Source organism: Prunus avium, chromosome 6, assembly GCF_965620075.1.
Source record: "Prunus avium chromosome 6, drPruAviu1.hap1.1, whole genome shotgun sequence".
Classification (NCBI taxonomy): Eukaryota; Viridiplantae; Streptophyta; class Magnoliopsida; order Rosales; family Rosaceae; genus Prunus; species Prunus avium.
In genome coordinates this window covers 1,151,581-1,175,832 of record NC_142289.1, presented here as the reverse complement: position 1 = coordinate 1,175,832, position 24,252 = coordinate 1,151,581, and the positions used below count along the sequence as shown (strand labels likewise).

General features: G+C 36.9%; 4 protein-coding genes across 8 annotated transcripts; 2 read left to right on the top strand and 2 right to left on the bottom strand.

Annotated features, from left to right (window-relative positions):
• Window positions 1–2,865: 2,865 nt before the first annotated feature.
• On the bottom strand, window positions 2,866–14,291 carry LOC110754355 (myosin-11). 4 transcript variants are annotated; one of them, XM_021955415.2, is made up of 38 exons: window positions 13,798–14,288; window positions 12,853–12,981; window positions 12,545–12,688; window positions 12,281–12,426; window positions 12,048–12,204; window positions 11,859–11,917; window positions 11,485–11,644; window positions 11,267–11,416; window positions 11,015–11,151; window positions 10,775–10,921; window positions 10,535–10,636; window positions 10,336–10,393; window positions 10,129–10,230; window positions 9,870–9,907; window positions 9,491–9,617; window positions 9,235–9,405; window positions 8,931–9,062; window positions 8,731–8,840; window positions 8,548–8,611; window positions 8,101–8,278; window positions 7,701–7,906; window positions 7,441–7,560; window positions 6,945–7,043; window positions 6,443–6,664; window positions 6,105–6,244; window positions 5,879–5,990; window positions 5,755–5,802; window positions 5,407–5,658; window positions 5,164–5,319; window positions 4,860–5,066; window positions 4,627–4,770; window positions 4,440–4,510; window positions 4,252–4,351; window positions 4,099–4,155; window positions 3,937–3,993; window positions 3,778–3,858; window positions 3,543–3,625; window positions 2,866–3,244 (listed from the first exon to the last, which is right to left on the bottom strand). In XM_021955415.2, exons 1-38 carry the CDS (start codon window positions 13,798–13,800, stop codon window positions 3,121–3,123), a joined length of 4,593 nt encoding a protein of 1,530 aa, XP_021811107.1. In that variant the 5' UTR covers window positions 13,801–14,288; the 3' UTR covers window positions 2,866–3,120. The 4 variants fall into 4 exon arrangements, 3 of the variants coding, with proteins under 3 accessions (XP_021811107.1, XP_088110106.1, XP_088110107.1); XM_088253980.1 differs by having other exon boundaries at window positions 8,548–8,608; window positions 13,798–14,287; XR_015836238.1 differs by having other exon boundaries at window positions 3,106–3,244; window positions 3,746–3,858; window positions 13,798–14,291.
• A 509-nt stretch (window positions 14,292–14,800) lies between these two features.
• Window positions 14,801–17,243, bottom strand: LOC110754322 (F-box associated ubiquitination effector family protein). Of its 2 annotated transcripts, none has more exons than XM_021955381.2 (2): window positions 17,094–17,243; window positions 14,801–16,207 (listed from the first exon to the last, which is right to left on the bottom strand). In XM_021955381.2, the coding sequence occupies exon 2, from the start codon at window positions 16,205–16,207 to the stop codon at window positions 15,008–15,010; it is 1,200 nt and encodes a 399-aa protein (XP_021811073.1). In that variant the 5' UTR covers window positions 17,094–17,243; the 3' UTR covers window positions 14,801–15,007. The 2 variants fall into 2 exon arrangements, with proteins under 2 accessions (XP_021811073.1, XP_021811072.1); XM_021955380.2 differs by having other exon boundaries at window positions 14,801–16,258; window positions 17,094–17,206.
• Window positions 17,244–17,386: 143 nt separating this feature from the next.
• LOC110754321 (Peptidase C13 family) lies at window positions 17,387–21,025 on the top strand. Its single transcript, XM_021955379.2, has 10 exons — window positions 17,387–17,760; window positions 18,493–18,534; window positions 18,633–18,777; window positions 18,865–19,094; window positions 19,366–19,423; window positions 19,757–19,834; window positions 19,989–20,077; window positions 20,209–20,290; window positions 20,378–20,569; window positions 20,659–21,025. The coding sequence occupies exons 1-10, from the start codon at window positions 17,603–17,605 to the stop codon at window positions 20,797–20,799; spliced, it is 1,215 nt and encodes a 404-aa protein (XP_021811071.2). The 5' UTR covers window positions 17,387–17,602; the 3' UTR covers window positions 20,800–21,025.
• Window positions 21,026–21,625: 600 nt separating this feature from the next.
• LOC110754260 (c-Myc-binding protein) lies at window positions 21,626–24,145 on the top strand. Its single transcript, XM_021955315.2, has 5 exons — window positions 21,626–21,777; window positions 21,865–21,937; window positions 22,101–22,149; window positions 22,808–22,931; window positions 23,710–24,145. The coding sequence occupies exons 1-5, from the start codon at window positions 21,760–21,762 to the stop codon at window positions 23,806–23,808; spliced, it is 363 nt and encodes a 120-aa protein (XP_021811007.1). The 5' UTR covers window positions 21,626–21,759; the 3' UTR covers window positions 23,809–24,145.
• The last annotated feature ends 107 nt before the right edge of the window (window positions 24,146–24,252 follow it).

Below are 24,252 nucleotides of genomic sequence, written 5' to 3'. Positions count from 1 at the left end.
GTGGGGATACCTCATTGTATTTACGAAAAAAAAAAAAAATACTGATTTCTAATGTATAGAAATAATACCCCAACCCAACATTACCTATAAAAGGAAACTGATGTTTCTAATTATTTAATTTTTTGTCAAATTATATTAAACTATGATGAACAAGTCCAGAGCCAGCTTCTTGTTTTTATCCCAACATTACCTCTCTCTTTTTCTCTTTCTGTCATATGATGATATTAGTATCAGTAAATTAAGGCCAAAAGTCACTTTTGGTCCCTGTAGTTTGGCAGTTCAATCATTTTTGACCATGTAGTTTCAATTTCGTCAATTTTGCCATTGTAATTTCGTATTTGTAGCAATTCAAGGACATGTTAGTATTTTTGTCAATTTCTTTAACGATGCAAAGGGCAATTTTGTCAACCCAAAACCCTTGAGCGTAAAAGCTTGTTTGAAATTCTCCCCATTTCATATTAGGGCTTGAAATTCAACTACTAATCCCAATTTTTGAAGAACCCTAAACCAAATGACCAATTTCAAGCCCTAATATGAAATTATGGGAGTTTCAGACGAGCTTCTATGCTCAAGGATTTTGGGTTGACGAAATTGCCTCTTTTATTGTCAAAGAAATTGACAGAAATATTAACTTGTTCTTGAATTGCTACAAATATGAAATTAGATGGTCAAAGTTGAGGGAATTGAAATTACATGGTCAAAAGTGGTTAAAGTGCCAAATTATAGGGACCAAAAGTGACTTTTAGACGTAAATTAAAAGAGAAAAAGATATATATGTTCCTTTAGATAATAATGCAGAGATTGATTGGTGTTTTTTCCACACAAAAGTATTTGATCACGTGCCAATATTAATACTTAGTGGAGCAATCTTCAATCTTGTGGTCAAACCCTAATTTGCAGTCCTTGTCTCGTCACCACCACAGCACAACTCCTTCTAGTCCTGGGGAGCAGAATCATGCATGTTTATCTTTGACTTTATCTCTGATTAGCAAACAATCATGGTACCAAAATGAAAAAAACAAAACAAAACTTGTGTTATAGTTTGTTTGAAATAAGATTGCTTGATCACCTGTAGCAACGAACGAACGAACGAACTGGTCAAGGTGGTCCATATAAAGCGTGCAGGCAAATGCCTCCATGGCCAATTAATTTAAAATATTTTTCTAGAACGATAAGGACATCGATCATAATCATATGACTCATATATGATTATTTTAATTTTATTTTCAAATTTGTCAATTCCTTTTGCTAATTAACCTCATTCCATCTCCTTTTGTTTTGTTTCTTTAATTAATTATTATTATTATTTCTGGGTTAAGTGATGCATGTAACTTAATCTTGTCTTCCAGTTCAAACTTCAAAGATCCAAGTTATGACTATGACTAGCTTAATTTATAAAGAACGGAGGCGTTTGAATGTATATAATTTATTTATTAATGTTGTATGATTGATCTGCACACACACACCGACTGAGGAAGCTTCTAACAATTTTAATTTTGGAGGTTCTTCTGATTTAGAATTAAAACGCAAATTATGTATGAAAAGTCAGAGGTGCCCTTAATTTTACGAATCCCCTTCACCAATATTATTTGTATTAAAAGAAAAAGAATCAAAGGCCTTCATTGTTGAACCTTCAGGCCCATACTTCTTCCTTGGGCTTCGAGTTCATGCTACGGGCTTGTACTTGTGAATGGGCCTCCGAATGAGCTTGATGCGCATTTGGGTTGGTTTGGATTTGGTAATTATAGGGCGAAACATTAAAAGGAAAGACACCGTTGAGAGTGCTTAGTTACTTACTGCCAGGTACCGACACAGAACTCAAGAGAGGAAGTAGGAAGAAAGAGACTCATGGTGTGTTTACTAATAAGGAATTGGAATTCTGCATATGGAGGATTCTGCCATTAGGAATTTATCTTTTTTTATCCATTATATCCTTACACAATTTTAAAAATTCCAAATTTGCCATCTACTTTAACCCAACAACGGGACATTTTAGTAATTAGCATCTCTCCTACCCTAATTCCATATGGTTTAATAAATAATTTTAATAAAAATCCGTAATTTAACTCTTCTCAATCCATATGGTTTAGTAAACACCTTCAATAAAAATCCGAAATCTAATTCTCCTCAATCCAACTCCTTATCAATTCAATTCACATACTCAATTCAATTCCATACAATTAAAGTTGAAAGCTTGAACGGCGTGCCTTGTGTCCATGACCCTCTCTGTACCTCTCTCAGCTTCACAAAGGTAAGTTCACATTTACCAAACTTGTGGTCAACAAAAAAACCCTAGCTTTTATCCATACAATTAGATGCATGAGATTTGTAGAATCTGTGTTTTTCACTTCCAGTTAGTCAAATCGTATGTCAGGTCGGGGTGTTCCAACATGAGTCCAGTGTGAAGGGTAAGGTAACTTCATTCCAAGTTCAGCAAGTTAGAATCCCTTCAAGGTCATGAAAGAAAAGAAAAAAACTTAAAAAAGGCATTCCATTTTTCATGGTAAACAGATTAAGCCTTAGCCTATCAAGATGCTATTCTTTAGTCATATTTTCATGGAACTCTTGTTCCTGCTTGCTCTGTTATTTTAATTGTACGTATATGGCTGAATAGCGTCTTCAGTTTCTCTTCTGTTACATGGCATCTATTCGCCAGTCACAAGCAATAAATGAATAATTCTGTTTCATTTGGTTCTTGTGTCAATATGTAAATACATGATGAAGATGTTCTTTGGTCTTGACTGAGATTGTTCATCTTTTAAACTGCCAAAAAAAACTGCTATTTATTGAAGAAGAAAAAAAATATGCTCTAAGCTTTTAATTTCATCCCTAAAATCAGCTACTTGTACAACATAACACAAAACATTCAACTTACATTGGCGGGGAACAATAGCATTAACATCCCCGTTTCCATTTGATGCAATTCATGATGTATCTAAATGCAGATTCAAAGAAAAATTTTGTGGGGCAAAGCATGATCATGAACAATGTACAACCCCATAATTAATTAATATCCATGAGGGAATTAGGGGAGGTTGCATGTTGAATCTACCACTTGACAGTAAAGACAGGCTCATACTCATAGACATTCCCTCCATCCATCCATCTGCAGCAAAGTAATCAATCTGTACGCGGCAACAAGAAACTAAAGCCGGAGTTCTCACGAATAAGTGGCGGTGGTTCAATGTCGGAGATGTCTATTTGTTCCATCGACTTTGATATGTCATCAACTGAAAATGGAATGCTGCAGCATAAAGGGTTACCAAGGGATATGGATAGTGTTAGTCCAATGTCCAGGATATAGAGGTAAACGAGGAAGGAATGAGATATGTTCAGCAATGATAACAAGCCCTACCAAAAGCAGAACCAAAGAAAGTTATTTTGTAATTGTTACCAAAAGTTTCCTTTCTTAAGGTTTCAATCAGTTTACTTATGAAATGCAACTCCAAATGAAGTAACAAAACAAATGAAACAGAGGAGAAGAGAAGAGAAGAGAAAGAAAAGCTGAATTAGGGTGATGACATGGTTAAATGTTGCATAACCTGGAATCGTCATCCAACAGGAAAGAATTACTGACAGCATTGTTGGAATCTTCTGTCATCAACACTCTCATATTGGATATAACCTAGATGGACCATTGAAAAAAGAGAAAAAAATGTGCAAGTAAGTTTTTAGATGCATGTTTTCAGTTCAGTTCAGTGTATTGTAATTTATTTTAATACTGCGTGACGAAGATGACTCGAACCTAGCTGAGTAATGGCATCCATAAAAACTTACATCCGAGGACACACTATGTGTGCCATATTTGTCATCCCAGTACATTGTACTGATACGATATAGCTGCTGTATACTGAGGACCTGTTAAAAAAGAAGTTCGAGGGAGAGGTTAATAGACTAAAGTATAGTTTGTTTTATCCTTGCATACACATCACTTACCGGGCACAGGTCATGGCTTATTTCATCAAGCGTCTTTTTTGGTTTTTGATGTATGACCTGAACAGAAAACGTAAAAATTTGAGGACTAACAGTAACTTCACTGTTATAAAACGTAACTACTAGTACTGGCAGTAGAAACAGAAAATAATGAATGAAAGATACCAGGAAACCAATAGCCTGCCTGATATGCTTGAGTTCATCCCAAGCTGATCCTGCATACTGCATTTTCTTTTATTTAGTAAGTGAGTGTATATCAATTATCACACAGCACAGTACAGTACAGCACAGCACAAAGAGGAACTAAATTTAAGGTACCTCATCCGTTGCCTTATAGCACCAGTGCTCCAGTTCAGCCAACCCAGCTTTAACATACTCTCCATTACTAAATGAACAGCACTCTCGTCTTAATAGAAGGCTGCAGAAAATACTCTTATATTAGAAAAGTTTAGGGAATGTTAAACAGTATACAAACACTCTCATCTCGTCTCGTCTCGTCATAATACCTGTTGAATAGCTGAACATTGATGAAGGAGAATATCTGTGTGAACACCTTACGAACTAAAAATGGAGGTACCTGTAAAGAGGGAGGAACAATGTGTGTGAGATAAATAGGCTATATATGTTGAGAAGAAGAAAGACATATCATATTATTATGTGAATGTGAGTAAGGTAAGAGAAGGGGGAACTCACATGATTTGCTTTCAAAGTATTTAAGAAGTTTCCAAGGCTCTTGACAATCCCTTGCCAGTGAGCAATCAAAGCTCTCTGGGCCTCAGTGTTGGCAACTGATCGTGATGATCCTTTAACCAAGCTTGCCCTGGATGTTCTTGGTGCCTGTTAAAGTTCCAAATTTAGTATTACTTCTTGAAAAATTCATGCAATAATATTTGTTTCCTATTCTGTAGATGAACATTTTAATGGACCTGGATGCACAATCCAAGCAACGGAGAAATCTCTTTCTTCAAATTATCTCGAATCATCCCATAAATCTTTTCTACATATGCCGTGAGTTGCTGTTTGAAAAGCAAAGCTGGGTATTTGGCTTCAACTTGTCGTAAACTGTCCACTCCACCACTCATTCCACCATTGATTAAGGAAAGATTCACTCCTTGTGGAGTTCCACGGAAACTCTAGTGGAAAACAATTGCAAAAATGTGAAGAAACTGAGGAAATGAAAATTCATGAATTGCAATATTCAATGTGGACAAGAGACTAGGAATTACATACTTGTGTCATCCTTCCGAACAAGGTAGCTGATGATGATCGACGTCGTTGTGGTGCCATCCCAGCAGCACCACTGGCTTTCAGTGTGCGCTGGAGTAGTAATAGAAGTGTTGAGGCATTGGATAACCAATAGGCCAATATATCATTGTTATCCTGGGTCTGAGTTCAAGTTAACGAGGTTTGTTTTGTGTTAAGAATAAACAGAAAACCAAAATACCAGAAACATTATGGATGGGAATTCCAAACCTCAATGGCATTCCCTATGGTCTGAATAATCCTATCAAAAATGCTAGTCCGCTCAACTTCAAATGATCTCCACTGCAAAAGGCATTTGTATATGATGCAGGCAGCAATAGGCCTGTTCGCTGCAAAGCCCAGATGTTGTGCAATACATCGAATAAGCAATTCCTGATTCTCTTGCTGTTTTTCATTCAGCGATTTCTGTGGCTTATCCTCCAATTCTGACTCCCTGTGGTTTATTGAAGGACTATGCAGATCCTGATCCATTTTACCAGGTGATTAATTTAACATACAGAAAAGTTAAGAAATAGCCTTCCACTGCATCATCTTGCTTGAAGTTGAAGAGAAACTTACCATAGTTGTCTTTGCATCCCCTCCAATATGACCACTTTCAGCTGCCCTCTGCCAATTGTCAAACAAGAAGAAAATTTTAACCATCTGAAAATTACTGCATTCCATGGTTTGCATTGAAAATTACCTGAATAATTGATCTGGACCGTCCAGAAAGGAATTTATTAGGTGCCATGGACACAGCTTGTTGGCGTAATACTTGGTTTTCTGATTCTAAATTGGTAAGCTTCTCTTCTAGCCTAATAAAGGAAGTTTAAATATACAGTAAACCACATCAGGCAAGTTAGGATTGGTAATTCATTTAAAAGAAGACATGAACATGTAGGAAGCTCATGCTTTAGACGTGATATTACCTGGTCAAATTTTCCTGGAGCTGACTAACTTTTTTCTCTGTTTCTTCTAATGTCTTGCGTCGTTCTTCACCTGATGTTTGAGCTTCATTGTATTTTCTTTCATTGTCATCTGCTCTTTGTTTCTCTGCCTCCAAAGAGGCCTGGGGAGGTGGGGAGTTGGCAGGTAGCACAGAGCCAAGGTCAAGATGAAGTAATTGAAAAAAACCAGAATCTACTGCTACATATATCAACAATAAAAGACGATAACAAATACATAAAGCATTCTGAAACATGTTAAAGCCTTGTAAACTCAAAGACAGAGTATTATAGGTGCTGTTTATTGTATTGAACATTCTTACCTTCAAACTGTCCACTTCTGCAGTTAGAGAATCAACTTTCTGAGTATCCTCAACAACAACTTGGGTTTCCTTAACAACAGGAGGCGCATCTTGAATAGCTTTCTTTGCAGACTCTCGTTCCTTGACAACCAAGGCATTTGTTTCGTCAACTTTGTTCTGCATTTCTTGCACTGAATTCTGCAATTTCGTTATCTCTTGTGCTTTTGCTTCTTCTAGGTCAGTCTGCAAACATGACATGAACTTTAGCTTGACAACATTTGCATGCATAACCTAAATTAGAATCTATGAGCCTCATCAAGAGTAAGGATGCAAAATAAAAGGTAACATATATGGATGTTAAAGTAGCATAATTTTCTATCAGATGCATTTGTCGAAAGTACACCAATGCATTAGCATAGTAGCTTTTGGCGTGAGCCATAAGTTGAGACGAAGAAAGTATTCATCAGCCTTTCACAGCGTCTTCTCTATAAAACTAAATCACTCTGCAAGACACAGAGATTACCCTTAAACGTTTTTCCAACTGTAGACGCCAAGTTAGTTCCTCCACTCGTTTTTCCAGCTTATCTTTTGCTTCTTTAAGTGCTCCTGTTTCCCTTGCAGCCTGAAGAAAATCGGAGATAATATGAATATCATCAGCTAGAAACGGAAAATGTGCATAGTATTATTTATGGCAACAATCAGTACATCATCAATCCCAAACATCAGTTGACGTTCTACATGTCTACATAGAAGGCTTCATCTAATTTATTTATGTCCATTCCTATTTTATTCAAACCTACAATATATTCTTCTTTATTCCATAGCATATCCCGGTATTGAAATGGGCCTCATCCCCTCAGCTCAATCACTCACATCTGGCAATAACCTTCAGTCAATTAAACAGAAACTAGGCACTGTCCTGTATGCGCTAAATTTTACATATTCCTCTCATCTCGGCTACTGAACAATAAGTTCATGATTGGATCACAAAAAAAGTGTAGAGAGAGTTTAATAGTTACCATTTTGAGCTTCCTAAGTTCCTTCCTTGCAATTTTTCCCCTCATTTGGCACTGTGCGACTATTGAACCCTTCTTGAGCTTCTTATAGTATTTGACAGCTTTATGACAACGCCACACCGCCTGCAATTTTCATTTAGATATTTTTTTTTTCCAAAGGCAATAGAAAATCAGTACAGTTGCATATCAGATGTTTCCTGAGTCCTGACCACAAAGAGCTTCACTGATTAAAAAAAGAATCGTGCAAGATATTTCTATACAACCTGAATGATGGTTGCTGCTTTAGTTTGCCTTTTAAATCTGAATCCTTTACGAGCAGCCATTGCTCTTAAACCTGTTTGCAAGACAAGAACTGAGATATGGAGTTTGTTGTAAGTTGATCTGGCTTGGTATTTGCGCATGTTCTTCTGAATTTTCACAGCAGCTGCCTCTCTTTTCATGCAGTGAAAGACTTTGCAAGCCAGACTTCCTACAAGTTATACCAAAAAATATTGAAGGAAATTAATTGGCCAGTTAAACTGAGGCCCCAAAAGAGTTGTGTGAGGAAAGAAAGTACAGGAAAATCATAGCTACATCCTTTTGTAAGATTCTCTCTAAGAACTAAATAGCACTGCATGTAGTTATAGGCCTGATTGGTTCTAATGAATTTTTCATGTGACTCACCTCTGCATATCGATTGCATAACTATGGTTGCCTGTCGCAGCGCAATAAACCGTTTCCGAGCATAATGGGTTCGTACACGCCGCTGGATAGTTTTAGCTGCAATACTGAGTACTTCGGCTCTTCGTGCATCTAACTCAGCCATCTGACCAGCCCTTAGGAACACCTTTGTTTTACCTATCTGCAAAATCGAACAAATGCCTCTACCCTCAGCATGTGACTGGATGTCGACACATATACTGTCCATTTGTGCATGATATGATTAAGTCCAAATGCGGATTAAGTCCATGCTTTAAGGTTAAATTACATTTCCTAGTAACTCTGCCGCAACATGCATGAGCGGCTGTAAGACTGGTCAAAGCTTTGGCAATTTGGAGTGAATACTAGTTGCACTAACAATTCTCTAATTATAAGAAGGCTCTGAATTTGTAAAGGAACACCTCATTTTACCTGAAACCCTTTAAGACCCTTCTTTTCCAGAATCTTTGTGCTGGCAACTTTTTCATCATAGCTGCTAATAAGTAAAAACAGGCTCAGAATGCAGATCCACCAAGTTTAATCAGAAAGTTGAAATATTATGGCCAAAAACTTCTCTTCCCACTTGAACTGAAAAACCTGAGAGATTATACTTACTTTCCTTCCAAGACCTCTGGTGCAAGAAGTCCAAATCGGTTTATGAATTCGAAAAAGGGTTTTCGAGTAGGGTATCCAGCACAGCTAATTCGGATTGCCTCTAAAACACCCTACAGGGGAAACTGTCAGCAGCAGCTGAAAGAAAAAATACATATATTTTTTAAAGAAAGTAAAGAGGAAAAAGAACATTGTTTGCTTACACCACAGCGCAGTTGCTGCATAATGTTGACGTTCTCAAATACGGCTGGTTTTAGAAGGTTGTTTGGCTTCACACATCTGATATAGTGAGGCTCTGTAGAGTTTAGGGTTTCCATTAATGATTGTAGTTGCAGCTGCACCAATTAGAATGTAGAAAATTTAAGTGTCAACTTCTTGCAGCATAAGTTGACATTGCAGAATATAAAAGAAGCCACACGAGCTTCCATATAGTTTTACTTCGATAATTGATTATCTTGGGTAAGTTGACCTTCATGTCATGCTCACCAAGACAGTGAAAAAAAATACCTTAAAACGAGAGCCAATTGAAGAAAACTTGGAAGATTTGGCTGTCTCTTCTGGAAGTGGAGGGAAAAGGCCTGCCACAAAAGAACATTTGGAAGCACCCAACAAGTCTTGATGTTCAGGAACCACATAGTCCTTGTTTTTGTCCAAAAATTGGTCAGACTGATATAGAACCTGCAGCAAAGTATTCAAAAGGTAAAATTCTGAAATACATTGGTTCTTATATTTTCAGAAATTGTTGCTTTGGTAGTTACTTTACCTCTCCAGCATAATGAGCGATGGCAAAATCTGTGCGAGAAAGTTTTGGCTTTATAAAGCGCTTGTGAGTTTTGAATGTCTGATAAAGCTTATTTGCAAATGTTTCATGGGTTGACTTTGGAAACATGCTGGTAAAAAGAAAAAAAAAGCAGTTAGCAAGAATGAAGAATCTAGCTCAGACCTGTTCTTTTCTTTTTCTTTTCATTTTCTCTATTGGACATCCAGCTAAAACCTTAGATAGGGAGTTCCTAATATCTAATGCTCTTAAACATTTCTAAAACCTTTTCTAAACAATGGAGGAATGAAACCTCAAGTGAACATTGACCGCCTTCCTTTGAAGGAAGAAAGAGAACTTTCAAAGCAGAGGATTTATAGCTTACCAAGCTTCATCAAGGAGAGCAACTATACCACCAGGTTTCTGTGAAAGAAAACATCATACGTGAAGACTTGTGAGATTAAAATTTATTATTGACTACAAGAACATTGAAAACCAACATGTTATTCTATCTGTCCATCAATGCCTATAAATAAACTTCTGACCAGACAGCCTTGGCAAGCAGGTTCTTTTAATGAATTACCGTCCAGTTTAGATATGATAATGAACTAAACACTGAAACTGATTCTAAGAATAGGAATAACCTTTTCAATAAGATCCAGGACATCTTGATTATCGACAAATTCAATGTAGCTCCAATTAATCTGCTCTTTTGTGTATTCTTCTTGTTCCATCTTGAAGACGTGCTGAAAATGTACAGGGAAAACGTAATTTTCAAATAATAACAATAATAATAGTAATCTAGAATATAAACATTAGAGAAAGCTAAAGATAATAATCTGAGGCATTACCTGATTGAAATGTTGCTGTAATTTCTCATTTGTGAAGTTAATGCAGAACTGCTCAAAACTGCACAGGACGATATGCTGAAATTAAGTTGCAAAATAATGCCAACCCATAAGGGGAGAACTGCTCAAAACTACCATAGAATGTACACATATAGGGACATCCATGTACTCTATGTATGGTATTATGTTCATTAGTTGTTACCTATTGGTCTTAAAACTTTCAAAACCATAGATGTCAAGGACCCCAATCAGAGATTTCGAGGTAGCATCTTGTCCAATTGAGACATTAATTTTGTCCACCAACCTGTATAAATACAAGTAGCTTAGGATCACATCAGCATTTTATTTCTCACTCTACAATTTGCTTCTCCTGGTAATTAGGATACTTGTTCATGAACCAGATGTAAATATGAAAATGTTGTTTTAAACACTAGTGACTAACCAGTCAAACAATCGAGAATATATTGTCTTTGCTAAACCATCACGGCTAATGGCTGCACTTTGAGGATCAAGACTTCTCTTGATAACTTCTTCTGGTGTGATCATGACACGCTTGCATAATGCGTCTTCCAATGCGTCAACATCACACCTGAGATTATGTTATTATCACAAATATTACAATATGAAAGAAAAACAAACTGGAATACACATTACAAGGGCAATATCATGAAAGCATAAATACATGAGAAGCTCTGCAGTCATTTTGAGATGGAACTTGGCTGGATCATCTTTTGGAACTGACGAATCAACTTCCGTACCCTTGGTAAACTCAATATTTCCAAGATGAAGAATTGCGGCAACTACTCTAAAAATTGCTTCCTGAGAGAGAGAGAGAGAGAGAGAGAGAGAGGAGGGGGGGGGGGGGGGGGTTTGGGTTTGAGACGAGTGTCTTTCTAAGGTTCCATGTTAGAAAGAAATTAGGAAGAGGCTATACCTGCTCCTTAGCACTTATTCCAACAATATCCATAGCTCTCCTTGTGGCAAGATAATCATGGGCATCACTTACACCAACCAGTTCATAGCAACGTGACTGGTTAAGATAGTGAAATGATTTAGGATTTGCCAACTTGTACTTCTCAATTTCCTGTCAACATTAACAAATATTAGCCCGAAGTTGTATGAAAAGAAATCTGCATTCCAACAAGATCTTACCTCCTGTGGTGCAGCACAAAGAAGGTAGAAGCAGTGGTAGTTCCGTTCAGGATCAGAAATTTGGCAAACACGAGACCGTTCCAGAAGGTAAGTTCTAATGGCGGCTCCTGATATTCTTCCTTGCTTATCAAATTGGATTTCAACAAATTTACCAAAACGACTGCACAATTTAAAGAGAGCACCACTGTAAATTTATCAGAAGATACTTGAGGCAAAGTAATTCATGGCAGCAAATGATTGCTGATATAGTCTTCATCATCATATTGACTCAGCAGTATACTAGTGAATAAGGAAAATTCAGGAGATAAAATGTCAAGCCAAAGACAGAGAGAATCAACATCCTACTTCATTGCCCAAATGCAAGAGTATCTTACCTAGAATTGTTATTTCTAACAGTTTTAGCATTGCCAAATGCTTCCAGAACTGGATTTGACTGCACTCAGAAAAGAAAGAAGCGTCATAAGAATTGTATAAGAAACTACTCGAGTTTGATATATAGAAGATAATATCGAGTAATTGAAGCTTAATATAAATGCTAATCAAAGGTAGTATATCAATCTTACTTCAAGAACTTGCTGTTCAACTGTACGTCCTTCGGTTGCAGCCCGGCCACCCAGAAATGCAAGGTACCGCATTAGCATTTTTGTGGTCTCAGTTTTACCTGCCCCACTTTCACCACTGACCAGAATTGAATTGCTTTTTCCTTCATTAATCATTGCCCTGGTTTGTTCAAAGAATCAATTGTAAATATTTGGTTTATTGATAAATTGAGCAATGGCATGTAAATGAAGGTAACCTGTATGCAACATCTGCAACTGCAAAAACATGAGGGCTTAGTTCTCCAAATGGTGCTCCCTTGTATTGTTGCATCATGTGACCATCATAGAGATGGGGCAGTCTTTGGAATGGGTTAATGGCAATAAGGATATTTCCAGTATAAGTCTATCATGATAGAAATGAAGGCATATGTTATTGCAGATACCATGGTTATACAGAGTAAGGATTCCTATTTTGAATAAAAACTTAGTAAGTTTTTCAAAATGAAGGGCAGGAAACTTACATAGATTTCATTAAGTTCGTATCTAATTTTTAAATTCTGCAGAACTCCAGGCTCATGCAGATAAGATAGCTTTGTCATGTCATCGACTCCGCCAGCAGGAGCTTCCATATCTTTTGGATATATTTTCGATAATTTGGCAACAATCTTAATAGCACCAAAATAGAAATCTCATTAGAGCCCAATACTAGAAGCAATGGTGAATTCCAAAGAACAAACATAAAAGTTATTTCTGATGATTTAGTTGATTTGCAGTCAAGTGATGAAAAAGATAAAAACAAACACATCACGTTTAGTAACAGGAAATGCACCTTCTTCCCATTGGTATTCTCGATCTCAGCTTCCTGTCCATTAATCTTTGACACTTGTCCATCAATCCAAGCCAATTCCGGGTCTTCAACCCAGACATTAGATCCTACAATGATATTTACTGGCGTTCCCTGTAGTTGAAGATACAAAGGAATGAAATTATACATAAATTTTTATTTAAAATGTCATCATAAACACAAACTTCACCGATAACCATTTCTGAAGACTACTTCTGACTCATTTTGTATGAAAACTGGAAAAAGAATAAGGGGGCAAATTATTCCAACAAAATATGTGCCAACACCTTTTGTCCTATTGCTGTTGCATATCTACTACTAAGTCTATGTTAGGTATGCCCACCACTAATTATTTCACCATCACCAAAAGTACAGTGTGATGCTAAGCACACTCGTCTCTCTTGCTCAATGCTTAGTTCGAGTTGTCATATGCCTTGTGTTTTACCTAGGAACAGAAAAGCTAGTAGTTCCTTCTACAGCTAAATTGTTTACGAAATTTATGTTTTAAAGGAATAGCTAGTTCAGAAAACCACACAGACACACGCACACCCCTCCATTCTTATTACACCCTTGGCAAAGAAATTTTCGGTTACTACATCTCTGAGATGAGAAGCAAAGAATCCCAATCTGGTAATCACAAGCTAACACTGGGCTATTGTAAAGGATAACATACACTAAACAACCGTTCCATTTTGCATCACAGACACTAACTTAACATATGTTCGATCAAAAAAAGAAAACTTAATAATTTGTTATTAACAAACTCAACAACCATTTGATCCCTGGAACTAGTTTTTGAACGCGACATACATTTTTTTAACTGAATTTCGGAAACCTAGTTTAATCTACAAATTAAAGGAAGACAAAACCATGGATATACGGAAATCAACAAATGTCAATTTATGAAATTCAACAAAAGACCGCACGTACCATTTTTCTTTTCTAGGCTGCCAATCCAAAGCTCATCAAGTACTTTTATTCAAAAGTTGAGATGCATGACAAATCAGCTCCCAACTCCAGCTGAGAAGTGTTCCTTTCCACCAGACACCATAAGAGAAAGAGACCCTTTTGAGCAAAACCATCAAACTTTTGAGAATGAACAAGAGACGAGGTTAATGGGGTCAGACATATTGGGTCAATGTGCGAGAAAACTCCATTTTCCGGGAAAGTTGGCAAGAAAGTGAAGGAAAAAATGGGAAGGGGTAGAAAGAGAAACAGAGATTGGTTGATTGGTGAGGTGGGAAAGTTTTGATTGTGTGATTGTGTGTGGGAAGTGAATGTGGATCGAGTCGGTTGTGGGAGTGACATTCTTCACAAGGGCCTCTTGTTTCGGTTGCTTTCCTTTGTTTGCGCGCCAATTAGTGGCTACTAACCAAGTCTTCTCTCTCTTTCTTTAACGGTACATCTCCTTGTGTCATAGTGCTCTCTCGGTCTGGAGATGTTCCAATCTTGTGTATCTGAATGTATTGTAAGCATTTGATACTTGTCATGTACACCGTTGGATTGGGATCAAAGTCTTCGAATTTTAACGGACTGGATTTTCTTTCTTTTCCTCTATGTGTTTGTATTTCAATGTGATGTCGACCTCCGTCCTGCTTTTTTTCTTTTAAACATAACTGAAAGTTTTGTCTTTCAGAAACATGCTTTAAAATAATCAATATGATGGCAGACGCATTTACAAAGATTTGGTTTTTATTCTTGTATATGATTCCTTCCACTGTTAAACAGTTTGGGGGAGCTGAAGATCCAAGCTCCAAACTAACCAGTGGTTCCCTGCCCTGCCCAAATGTTCTACTTGTAAACAGAGCCTTTCTAATGTTCTACTTTACATGTTACAACCATTTACAATTACCAGTGCTGTTTTCCACCGTACCAGAAAATGCGCATCAATCAAAAGTCAGAAAAGGATCTTTAAACAGAAGAAAAAGGAAAAAGAGGGAAAAGAATACTGAAGTCGCCATAAAAAGGTAAAAGAAAATTTTATGCACATACATATATATATATCACAGCAAAGAGAACTTCATCTCAATATTCTAAGGAAACTGTCATATGTTCATTACATAAAACAACTAAATGCAACACAGGTCACTTGCAGGGATCGTATGAAATAGATGTCTACAACTTTCTCCTCCGTAAGTCTTTAGGGGCATAAACAGGAGTGCGGCCAAGAAGGTCTAAAGTAAGGCATTACTTGACTGTCATCCCATTGAATAGAAGAGTCACGACCAAGATATGGAATCAGTGTAAGCCTTCGGCTTTTGAGGTGAAAGAGAAATATGTTCCATCCAGCTCTTATGAAGACATATTCAGAATTCTGGGGAAGGAATGACAATATTTGAGCTTCTTTAGAATTCTTTGCACAGTCTGGATTTTGCTTCCACATTGCTTTGAAACTTAGTTTGTACCTTAAATTCCACCTGTTCTGTGATTGCAAGTTTGATGAGAAACTATTTCCTTCCCTCGCAAGAACCCATATCTCCATGCCTGACGTGCTGCTCTGACCATACTGCAAAAGCCCATCTGGGGCCTCCCCAAGAACACACTCATCATAATCTTGAGAAATCTTACCATCTGGTAATTTAAGCAAAACTATACGCCTATCTCCAAGACGCGGATCATAAATGGCTAGATTTCCCTGGGTTGCAAACCAGTATATGACACCACTAATTACAGTAGCCACTGCCCAAGGACGCAAGGCAAATGTTGAAGAGCAAGTGAGCGTATAATGTTTCCATGTACCAGTCACTGAAGAGAAAGTCTCAATGGAGACAGTATTAACTTCATCACGTCTGCAGTCACATCTTGCCCGAATAACCTTGTAGTGGATGATGTCATCAAAACACTCCTCGGTGACACTGAAGAATGCAATACACAAACTTTTATAGTACTGCTGAGGTTGAGGAAGTCGGCATAGCTGTTTGGTGATTGGGTTCCACACAGAATATGTCATTGGGTGGCGGCCGAAAAGAAGAAGGCCATTGGAAGAGTCAATGAAATAGCCAAGCTGTTTGGGGATCCCAGAAACCAGTAAATTATCGCCTTCCTCACAAGTTGACAATAAATGAAGTGCACGTTCTGATGGGGGCCGGCGTATGCCATGTTTAGATCTTCCAAGGTATAGATGATTGCACACAAAGAAGCCCAAAAGATGAAAATTTATTCTCCATCGAGCATGGTAATCCTTTCGAAAAGAAGAGCTACATATCACACGAAGCCACCTCTTTGATACGAGTATGAAACTGAAAACAGATTTCTCTGGCAGTCGAAGGAGGATCTCGTGTAGGATGTCATCAGTCAATGCAGCATGAATATCATTTGCAGACCTCTTTTGACCCTTCATCTGGACACATAAAATTGTGCGGAGAGCATGCTCCACTGTATGAGTACAGTCCTAATAATGTGTAGCAGATCATATCCAATGTTAAAGCATCTCAATTGACATAAAAAGACACAAATCTATAAGTCACCAGTTGTCCATGATTTAAAACACTACTACTACTGATAAATTAAAATATTTTCTTATATCAACATAACCTAGTAATGATATCCATCAGCGACGACAGACGTTTATTTGATATATATTGCTCAGCAATCTTTTATCATAATCTGGTAAGCAACATATCGCTAGAACTGTTTTCAACTGCAGATTTTTTTTCAAACTATAACCAAATATGCAACTAAAATTAAAATAATTGTTAGATAATAAGCTTTGGCTCGCGAATTCGGGAAAGAAGAGGGATTGAGGGCAAAAGACCAAGATTGAACCTATATGAACCCTGCAACCAATTTGCTGAATTGTGGAATTGCCCTTCACCAGTTCTAAAGAAACAAACCCAAGCTCCAAACTTCTAAGTCTCTAACACTCGAACAGCTTATGATCACAAAAACCCTGAATTTGTCTATAATCTGGTTACTCATTTACATTGTACTAAATCCATCGAGGAAAAAGACCAAAATTTTCCTCAGCAAAGCGCAACAAAAATTGCTTTTGACACCTTAAAGTTTTCATCTTGCAAGTTGTCCGATACTGATACAACAGAGAACATAAGACCCAGAACGTAATCACCTTCACTTCCTACTCTAAGCAATCAAATGGAAACGAAAGACGGTAACTACATTAGCCCATCTACCATTTTTGCCCCATTCATCAATTTTATCAAAAGAAAGAGAATCAAATAAACAAAAGCATGCATAAAAGAAAGAATGTGTAGCTTAAAAGAGCGTACCTGAGAGAATGTGTAGCTTAAAAGCAAGTGAATGGGTGCTTGCCCTTCAGCTTGAGCGTCTAAGGTTTGGGAAACTGGGAAGTGATGAATTTAAGGTGGCCAAGTTGGTTTTTGACTGGATTGTGACCTCACTGGGATTTTATTGGGCTTTTCGGGGACCAGCTTATTGTTTCTTTTGTCTTCGGGCCAGCTTTGTTGGGTTTTGGCGTGGCGGGTCAACTGTATAGCGGGTCAAGTTTACATGTCTACCGGCCTTCAATGACGTAACAGGAAAATTAAATAAAGAGAAGGGGAAGAAGAAGAGTGAGATATAGGCTGCTAATCTCTGGGAGGGAAAGAAAACTATCGAGATGACAAGCCTCGTTGTGCCATTAACAGATTTGGGTCTCTAATTCCATATAAGCTCAAGGCAAGATTTGCTTGCTCCCTCATTTTTACCCACCCAGATTTTATTTTCTTTTTAACAAGTTGTACCCCAAGTTCATAAGAATTCAAGCATCCGCTGCAAGATGTGCAATTTATTCAAATCCATAGTGGTGGCGGCGGCGTTTTTGCTTCTGGGTCCGTGCACTGTCACCAAATGCATGGCGTTTGGTTCTCCTTCTTCTTCTGAGACCACTATGCACACTAACAATTGGGCTGTTCTGGTCTGCACCTCTCGATTCTGGTAATTCAAACTTTGTTTTGCTCTTTTCAACTTGTCTTTTTTTCTATTTCTGTGAGAAATAGATATCGCCCATGTTATAATTTTTGGTTATGAACGATAGCCTTCTAAAAGTTTCTTTACTTTATCTCTTACTAATTTAATTTTTTGATAAAAATTCGGGTGTGTTTGATATGATTATTAGTTTGCTTACTTTGTGGATCGTATCCATCCATGAGCACTTTCTAGTTTATTTGCTCAGTTTTTTTACCATCCTCGGCAACAATGCAAAAGAGAAGTTGGAATTATGTACTCTATGAACCATAACCATTTTTCTAGATGTGGATGCATGAATGTACACTAATTCATCTTCGGCTTTGGTATAGGTTTAAACTTGTGAACTGGCCATCTACTTGTTTCAGCATTTCATATTTTCAATTCTGGGGGAGTTGAATAGAGCTGTCTCTATCACATATTCAGTCTTCTTTTAGAGAGAAACTACAGTTCTTTCACCTTGTCTTGGCTCTCTTGCATTCAGTACTTTAATTTAAACATTATTGAAGCATTAAGGGACACTAAGTAAACGGAAGTCTTCCTATTTTCATCTTAAGGGTTCATCGAAAGAATCAATATATGTCACTGAATTCTTGTAATCATTGTAATGAGCTAGTTTGAAGAATCTTGAGCTACCTATTTCAATCTCTCATAGTTCTACAATATCGCAGTTTGATTTACCTATCCCAATGTTGTCTTCAGGTTTAATTATCGACACATGGCCAATACTTTATCCCTATATCGGTAAGAACACAGGTCTTTTCCTCCTAGAGCATCTTCTTGTCTGTCATTCTTTCTTTTCTTTCATAGTTACTTCAGTGTGTTTTTCTTTTGATTTACAGGACTGTTAAGCGACTTGGAATACCTGATGAGAGAATAATACTTATGCTGGCAGATGACATGGCCTGTAATGCTAGAAACAAGTATCCTGCCCAAGTTTTTAACAATGAAAACCACAGACTCAACTTGTATGGAGATAATGTTGAGGTGAGCTTTCTTCTATCTGTTTAGGTCTTTTACTTTGCTTCAAATAGTTTTCCAAAGATGGCTGATTTACCAAACTGAATCTATCAGGTGGATTATCGAGGCTATGAAGTGACAGTTGAAATTTTTTTACGTGTATTGACTGGGCGTCATGAGAATGCTGTTCCAAGATCTAAGCGTCTTTTGAGTGATGAAGGAAGCCACATTCTTTTGTATATGACAGGACATGGAGGAGATGAATTTTTAAAATTTCAAGATTCGGAAGAGCTCCAGAGTCATGATTTAGCTGATGCAGTAAAACAAATGAAAGAAAAGCATAGGTTAGGAATTTTTACCTCTACCACTGTTGCCTTTTACATTTGTATAAGAATTTCTTACATTTTAATATTAGAAATAGGGAGAAAATGATTATCAGATGAATACAATAATTTACATTTCTTATGAAATTATCAATTATCAATTATCAATTTAGTTTGGGACAATTTTTTATATTTTACATTTTGTTATATCCATGTTGATGACTGTTCCTATTGATCGTCACTGCTGGACAAATGGACTCATATGAAGTTGATAACATGATCAAAATTTTAGATTCAAGGAGCTGCTGATAATGGTGGACACTTGCCAAGCTGCCACTCTCTTCTCTCAGGTTTGTGATTTGCTCCTTCCTGTTCTTAGAAAAGAAAAGCATAATATATTTTAGCTATATCCTGTTTCGTTCAATTTTTCAGACTGAAATTGTAATGTTTAAAAAGAATGTACAAAAAAACTTAAACTCAAAACATACCATCCTGGTTTACACTTTTGCAGATAGGATAGCTTGAATGGAATGGAAACATTTGTTTGACTTCATTGCACAGAGACAAATTCCTTTATGATTGTGTATAATAGTTTCATAATCTGAAAAGAGAGTATCCTTGATGAAATTGTTCTATTCACATGCTTTTATACTAAATGAAAGATCATATTTTGAGTTTTGCAGCTTCAATCACCCGGAGTTTTGGCTATTGGAAGTAGCATGAAAGGGGAGAACTCATACTCACATCACTTGGACTCTGATGTATGGTGGATTTGTTGGTAGAAAATGTTTTTAACATTTAAACTGATTTGACCGAGAATGCTATTCCATGTTCTTGAGTAATCTCAAATCCAGGTATTTGATACCACTTACTGGCATTTCATCTAATTATAGTTACACTGTTTACTTGATACAGGTTGGTGTTTCTGTTGTAGATCGTTTTACATTTTACACCCTTGCGTTCTTTGAGAGGCTAAATATGTATGACAATGCCTCATTGAGCAGGTATATTTAAGAAATTGCATACCTATTTCATTGTGGCAATTATTGCTTTCAAAGTGTACAGAACCATTACAGTGTAAGTGATTTTTCTTCAAAATTAATATTTATTGTGGGATTTGATTACCATTTTGCAGTCTTTTCAATTCCTATAACCCAACCTTGTTGATGTCAACCGCATATTATAGAACAGATCTATACCAGCAACACCTGGAAGAGGTAGGGAAGTTTTAAACTTAATCTTCTCAATTTGGAGCTATCGAAGTTGCTTGCTTTACTTTGATGCTGGGAAATATTCTCTCTCAGGTGCCCGTGACGAACTTCTTTGGTTCAGTCATGGAAACTATACATACTGATTCAGCTTATGAACCCCTTTCAATAAAAAGTTTCAGCAGAGCTGAAATCAAGATGCCCCTTGATCAACCAGCCAATGACAATGAAAGAAGAATTTTGGCAGATTCAAATGGTCAAGATCAAATCAGTAACCCCAAAAAAGAGGTGACTTTTTATATCCCTTCCCTTCTGGTCGTTCAAAAAGCTTTGTTTCTTTACAACATTGTCGTGATGGGAAGGAATGAATGCTGCAGGAACAACAGGGAGCTTTCAGACATTTGTGGAATACTATTAATGACAAGGTGGAAAAAATTGAAGATGTCGATTCCTTTGTGCAGTACGGTTTGTTAGTAATGCTTCCAGTGTTGCTACTTCCCACGTTGTTATCATGGTGAAAGCTTTGGTGCATTTCATGCAATTCCTTTCCCCACGTCGTGTTCATTATTTTGCTCCTCCACAAATCAAGTGTTTGCGTACGCGTGTGGGGACAGAGAAAGATTGAGAGATGTTGATTTAAAGTCTTCCCTGTCTTTTCACCAAAAAAAAAAGTCTTCCCTGTAATTGATTGTTGGGATTGCAATATATGTTACAGAAAAGAAAAGTTTAAGCTTTCCATGGACAGGTGATATGGGCCCACTGTCATGCACTATGAATATGATTTGATCTAAGAGCTGAATTTGCTAATTGGATTGAACACTTCTTCGACCATCGAATGAAAGATGGGAGAAAGTGGATCTCTTTTCATATTATACACTGGGGCCAAATGAACACCTCCAAACATTCTACAGGGCTAGGTGAGGTCATATTTCTTAATCGTTGAATTATGCTAACCAATTTGATTCAATGATTAATACCTAAAGGCTATATGGCCCTCGCTCGTAAAATTGTCTAATTCTAAATGGTGAGAACTTGGGTGTGCATACATGCATCAAAATGTCCATTTTCTAACCAACAAAATACTATAAAATTTGAATGAGACAGTGAAAATAACATTGGGTTTTTTGCAAGGAAAATAATTTTCCCACTCCCCTTTTATCCACCTACACTCCTTTTTGTTTAGAAAAATGAAGTGAGAAAATCAGTACCCTTTTGCAATGCCTTCTAATGATACAAACTTTAAACTCCAATATCAATATTTCAAAAAAAAAACCAAAAGACCTCCAATATCATTTGAAATGGAGGCCCATGTGGTCGAAACATGACGAAAACAATGGTTTGGATTGGACTGGTAGCAGAGGTAGGCCCATGTCAATACCATACTACAAGAGCTGCCATTTACAGCTAGACCAAATCGAAAGCAATAAAAAAAGAAATCCCCCACCACGGCAGATCAAAGAAAATAGAAGACGAAGATCATGATGCACTACAAAGAGGTATGATCCATTTTTACTTCTTTCATTTTTTATTTTTGGGTCTTTCATGAAAAAGGTTTAATCACTGTCTGGTGAATGTATGTTCAGGAAAAAGAGGCAAAGAAAGAAGCTTTTAGGAAGTACTTAGAATCCAGTGGAGTTCTTGATGCCCTCACCAAAGGTTTGTTGCTCTCTCCTTCTGACTTCTATCAAGTTTTCCGTTTCTTAATGTAAAGCTTAAGTCTTTTCCTTTTTTGCTTTTGTGGGTTGGGTATTTTTTATGTAAATTATTTTATGTACATTTTCATTTATTCTCTTTATTTTTGTAATTTTCTCTGGGACAGTTCTGGTTGCGTTATATGAGCAGAATGACAAACCTTCCTCTGCGCTTGAGTGAGTTCATCTCCTTGACTCTGTGATCCAAATGCTCTATTTGAACCAAGAATCAAGCTTTAAATGATTTGCTAGCTCAACTAATAGCAACAGCTTAACTGCCAGTTTTTTCAGTTTTTATTAATTAGGCTGAATTCATATTTACCCAAGAATTCAAATGTTATTATTAGTTATTCATTCTTCCACATCACTTTATCAAAAGTTAGATTTTAGCTTTTACCGAGATTTGCATTCTCTTTTTAAGTATCTCATTGTCATTGCGCATTGCACATTGTTGCCCAATCTTTAACCTTTAGGATATTTGTAATACAAGCATACAAGCAGAAATTGTGAGGCTTTGAACATAATCTGCTTGTTATGTATTAAGTAGTCGATATTTACGGGGGTTTGTCAGAATGCTATTTCAGTTGTGTACCATTTCTTCTTGGAAATGGTACTTAAGTTGTAATTGCAATATTCCGTCTTTTACTGTTGCAAGTGTTGAGTAGTTGTGCTTAGTGGTGTTCTTCTGTTTGTTCTGGTTTTGTGCTAACAAATGTATTTTGTTTCATGTATCGCATCCAAATAGAATTATCTTGTGAGATAATTTTTTCCGTGCTTATGCCGGTGTGCAAATGTTCAGATATATTTTGATTTTTGATTTATAATTTTTTGACAGGTTTGTTCAACAAAAGTTAGGGGGTCCATCTGTGTCTGAATATGAAAAGGTACAGGCTGAATTATCAGAGTTGCAGAAAAAGTATAACACACTTTTGGCAGCACACCAAGAAACCTGCAGTGAGGTACTTTTCTAGATTTTGAATCCACCTGTACTTTAATCTAAGCATTGGCTAAGAGGCGTCATTAAGTTTCAGACACCATATTGCCTATAGGGTGATAAACTGTGTTAATAATTTCATCAAATGCAGATGGACAGAGTTGTGAACTTAAGTATTAACATGTGTAGGCAAGAAATAAGTATGACCCCTTCAGTATGCCTTACAATTACATAGTTAATTAGGGAGAGATGGACAGAAATCATAGAAATTTACAACTTAAGTTACGTTACATACTCATAGTGCAAACGACCTACTGACTCACCAATGCTTAGATTAAGGAGATGAACTCACTCAAGCGCAATATACAAATAAAGTTAAAGTATTTGAAAGTGTAATAGCTGTGTAAAATTTGAATTGGAATAACAGAAAATATGAGTGGTTTGTCTCTTCAAAGTTGATTATAGATGGATTGCAGCACTGATGTGCATGTATCCATCTTGACCCCTCATTGTTTGCAATACACCTCCATATTTTCCAATGTAATTGGCAATATATTAATCTGAACTACTGTAATTCTTTTGGATTGTGGTCGGTTGAGTAATAAAAGATATCTGCTACACCAACTCATTAGATGACTATTAATATGTGGGTTCGTCTATAGCTTTAGTAAACTAAGGCGTTCCCTGTGGCGGAATATTTGAGATATGTATGGTTGCATTTGCTTCTGATGTTCATTTGAACTGTGTATGCCCATTACTCCCACTTTGTTATATAAGCCACCTAATTATGCGCTGTATTGCAGCTAGAGGGACTTAAGAGCTCACAAGTACCTAATGTGGCACCACTTTCTATCAAAGACAAGGAGACCACTGATGAGGAGGCCCTAAAGGAAAAGTTCTAAAAGAGCGGTGGAGGACTTTGTAAATTGCTAAGCTAAGCGAAACCTTTATTTCTTGTAAATATATCAAACAAAAGAGTGGAGCCATGGTTCCCTGGCTGTTGTATCCACAGTACACGCCAGAACTTCATATTGTGGGTGTGCATGTCAACATGTGTTTGTGTGATCACTTTAATCGTTGTATGCTTTAGGTGAGAAGAGGCTGTGGTTTTGTTTAACTGATTGCAGTGAGATATCTACTAATTTTAAGGTCCTCGGGTATTCTTCTGTCTTTAAACTCTGGTTGTTCAGCAAGATATTGTGATACTTGTGAAGATATATTTATTTCAATTCTTCCTGAGTTTGTTTCTTGCCCTATGTTGCAAAAGTTATCAACAAAATTTTGAGAGAAAGTAAAACAGAAGTCCAATAACACAAACTTGAGATCAGCTTATGAAGATAATGACT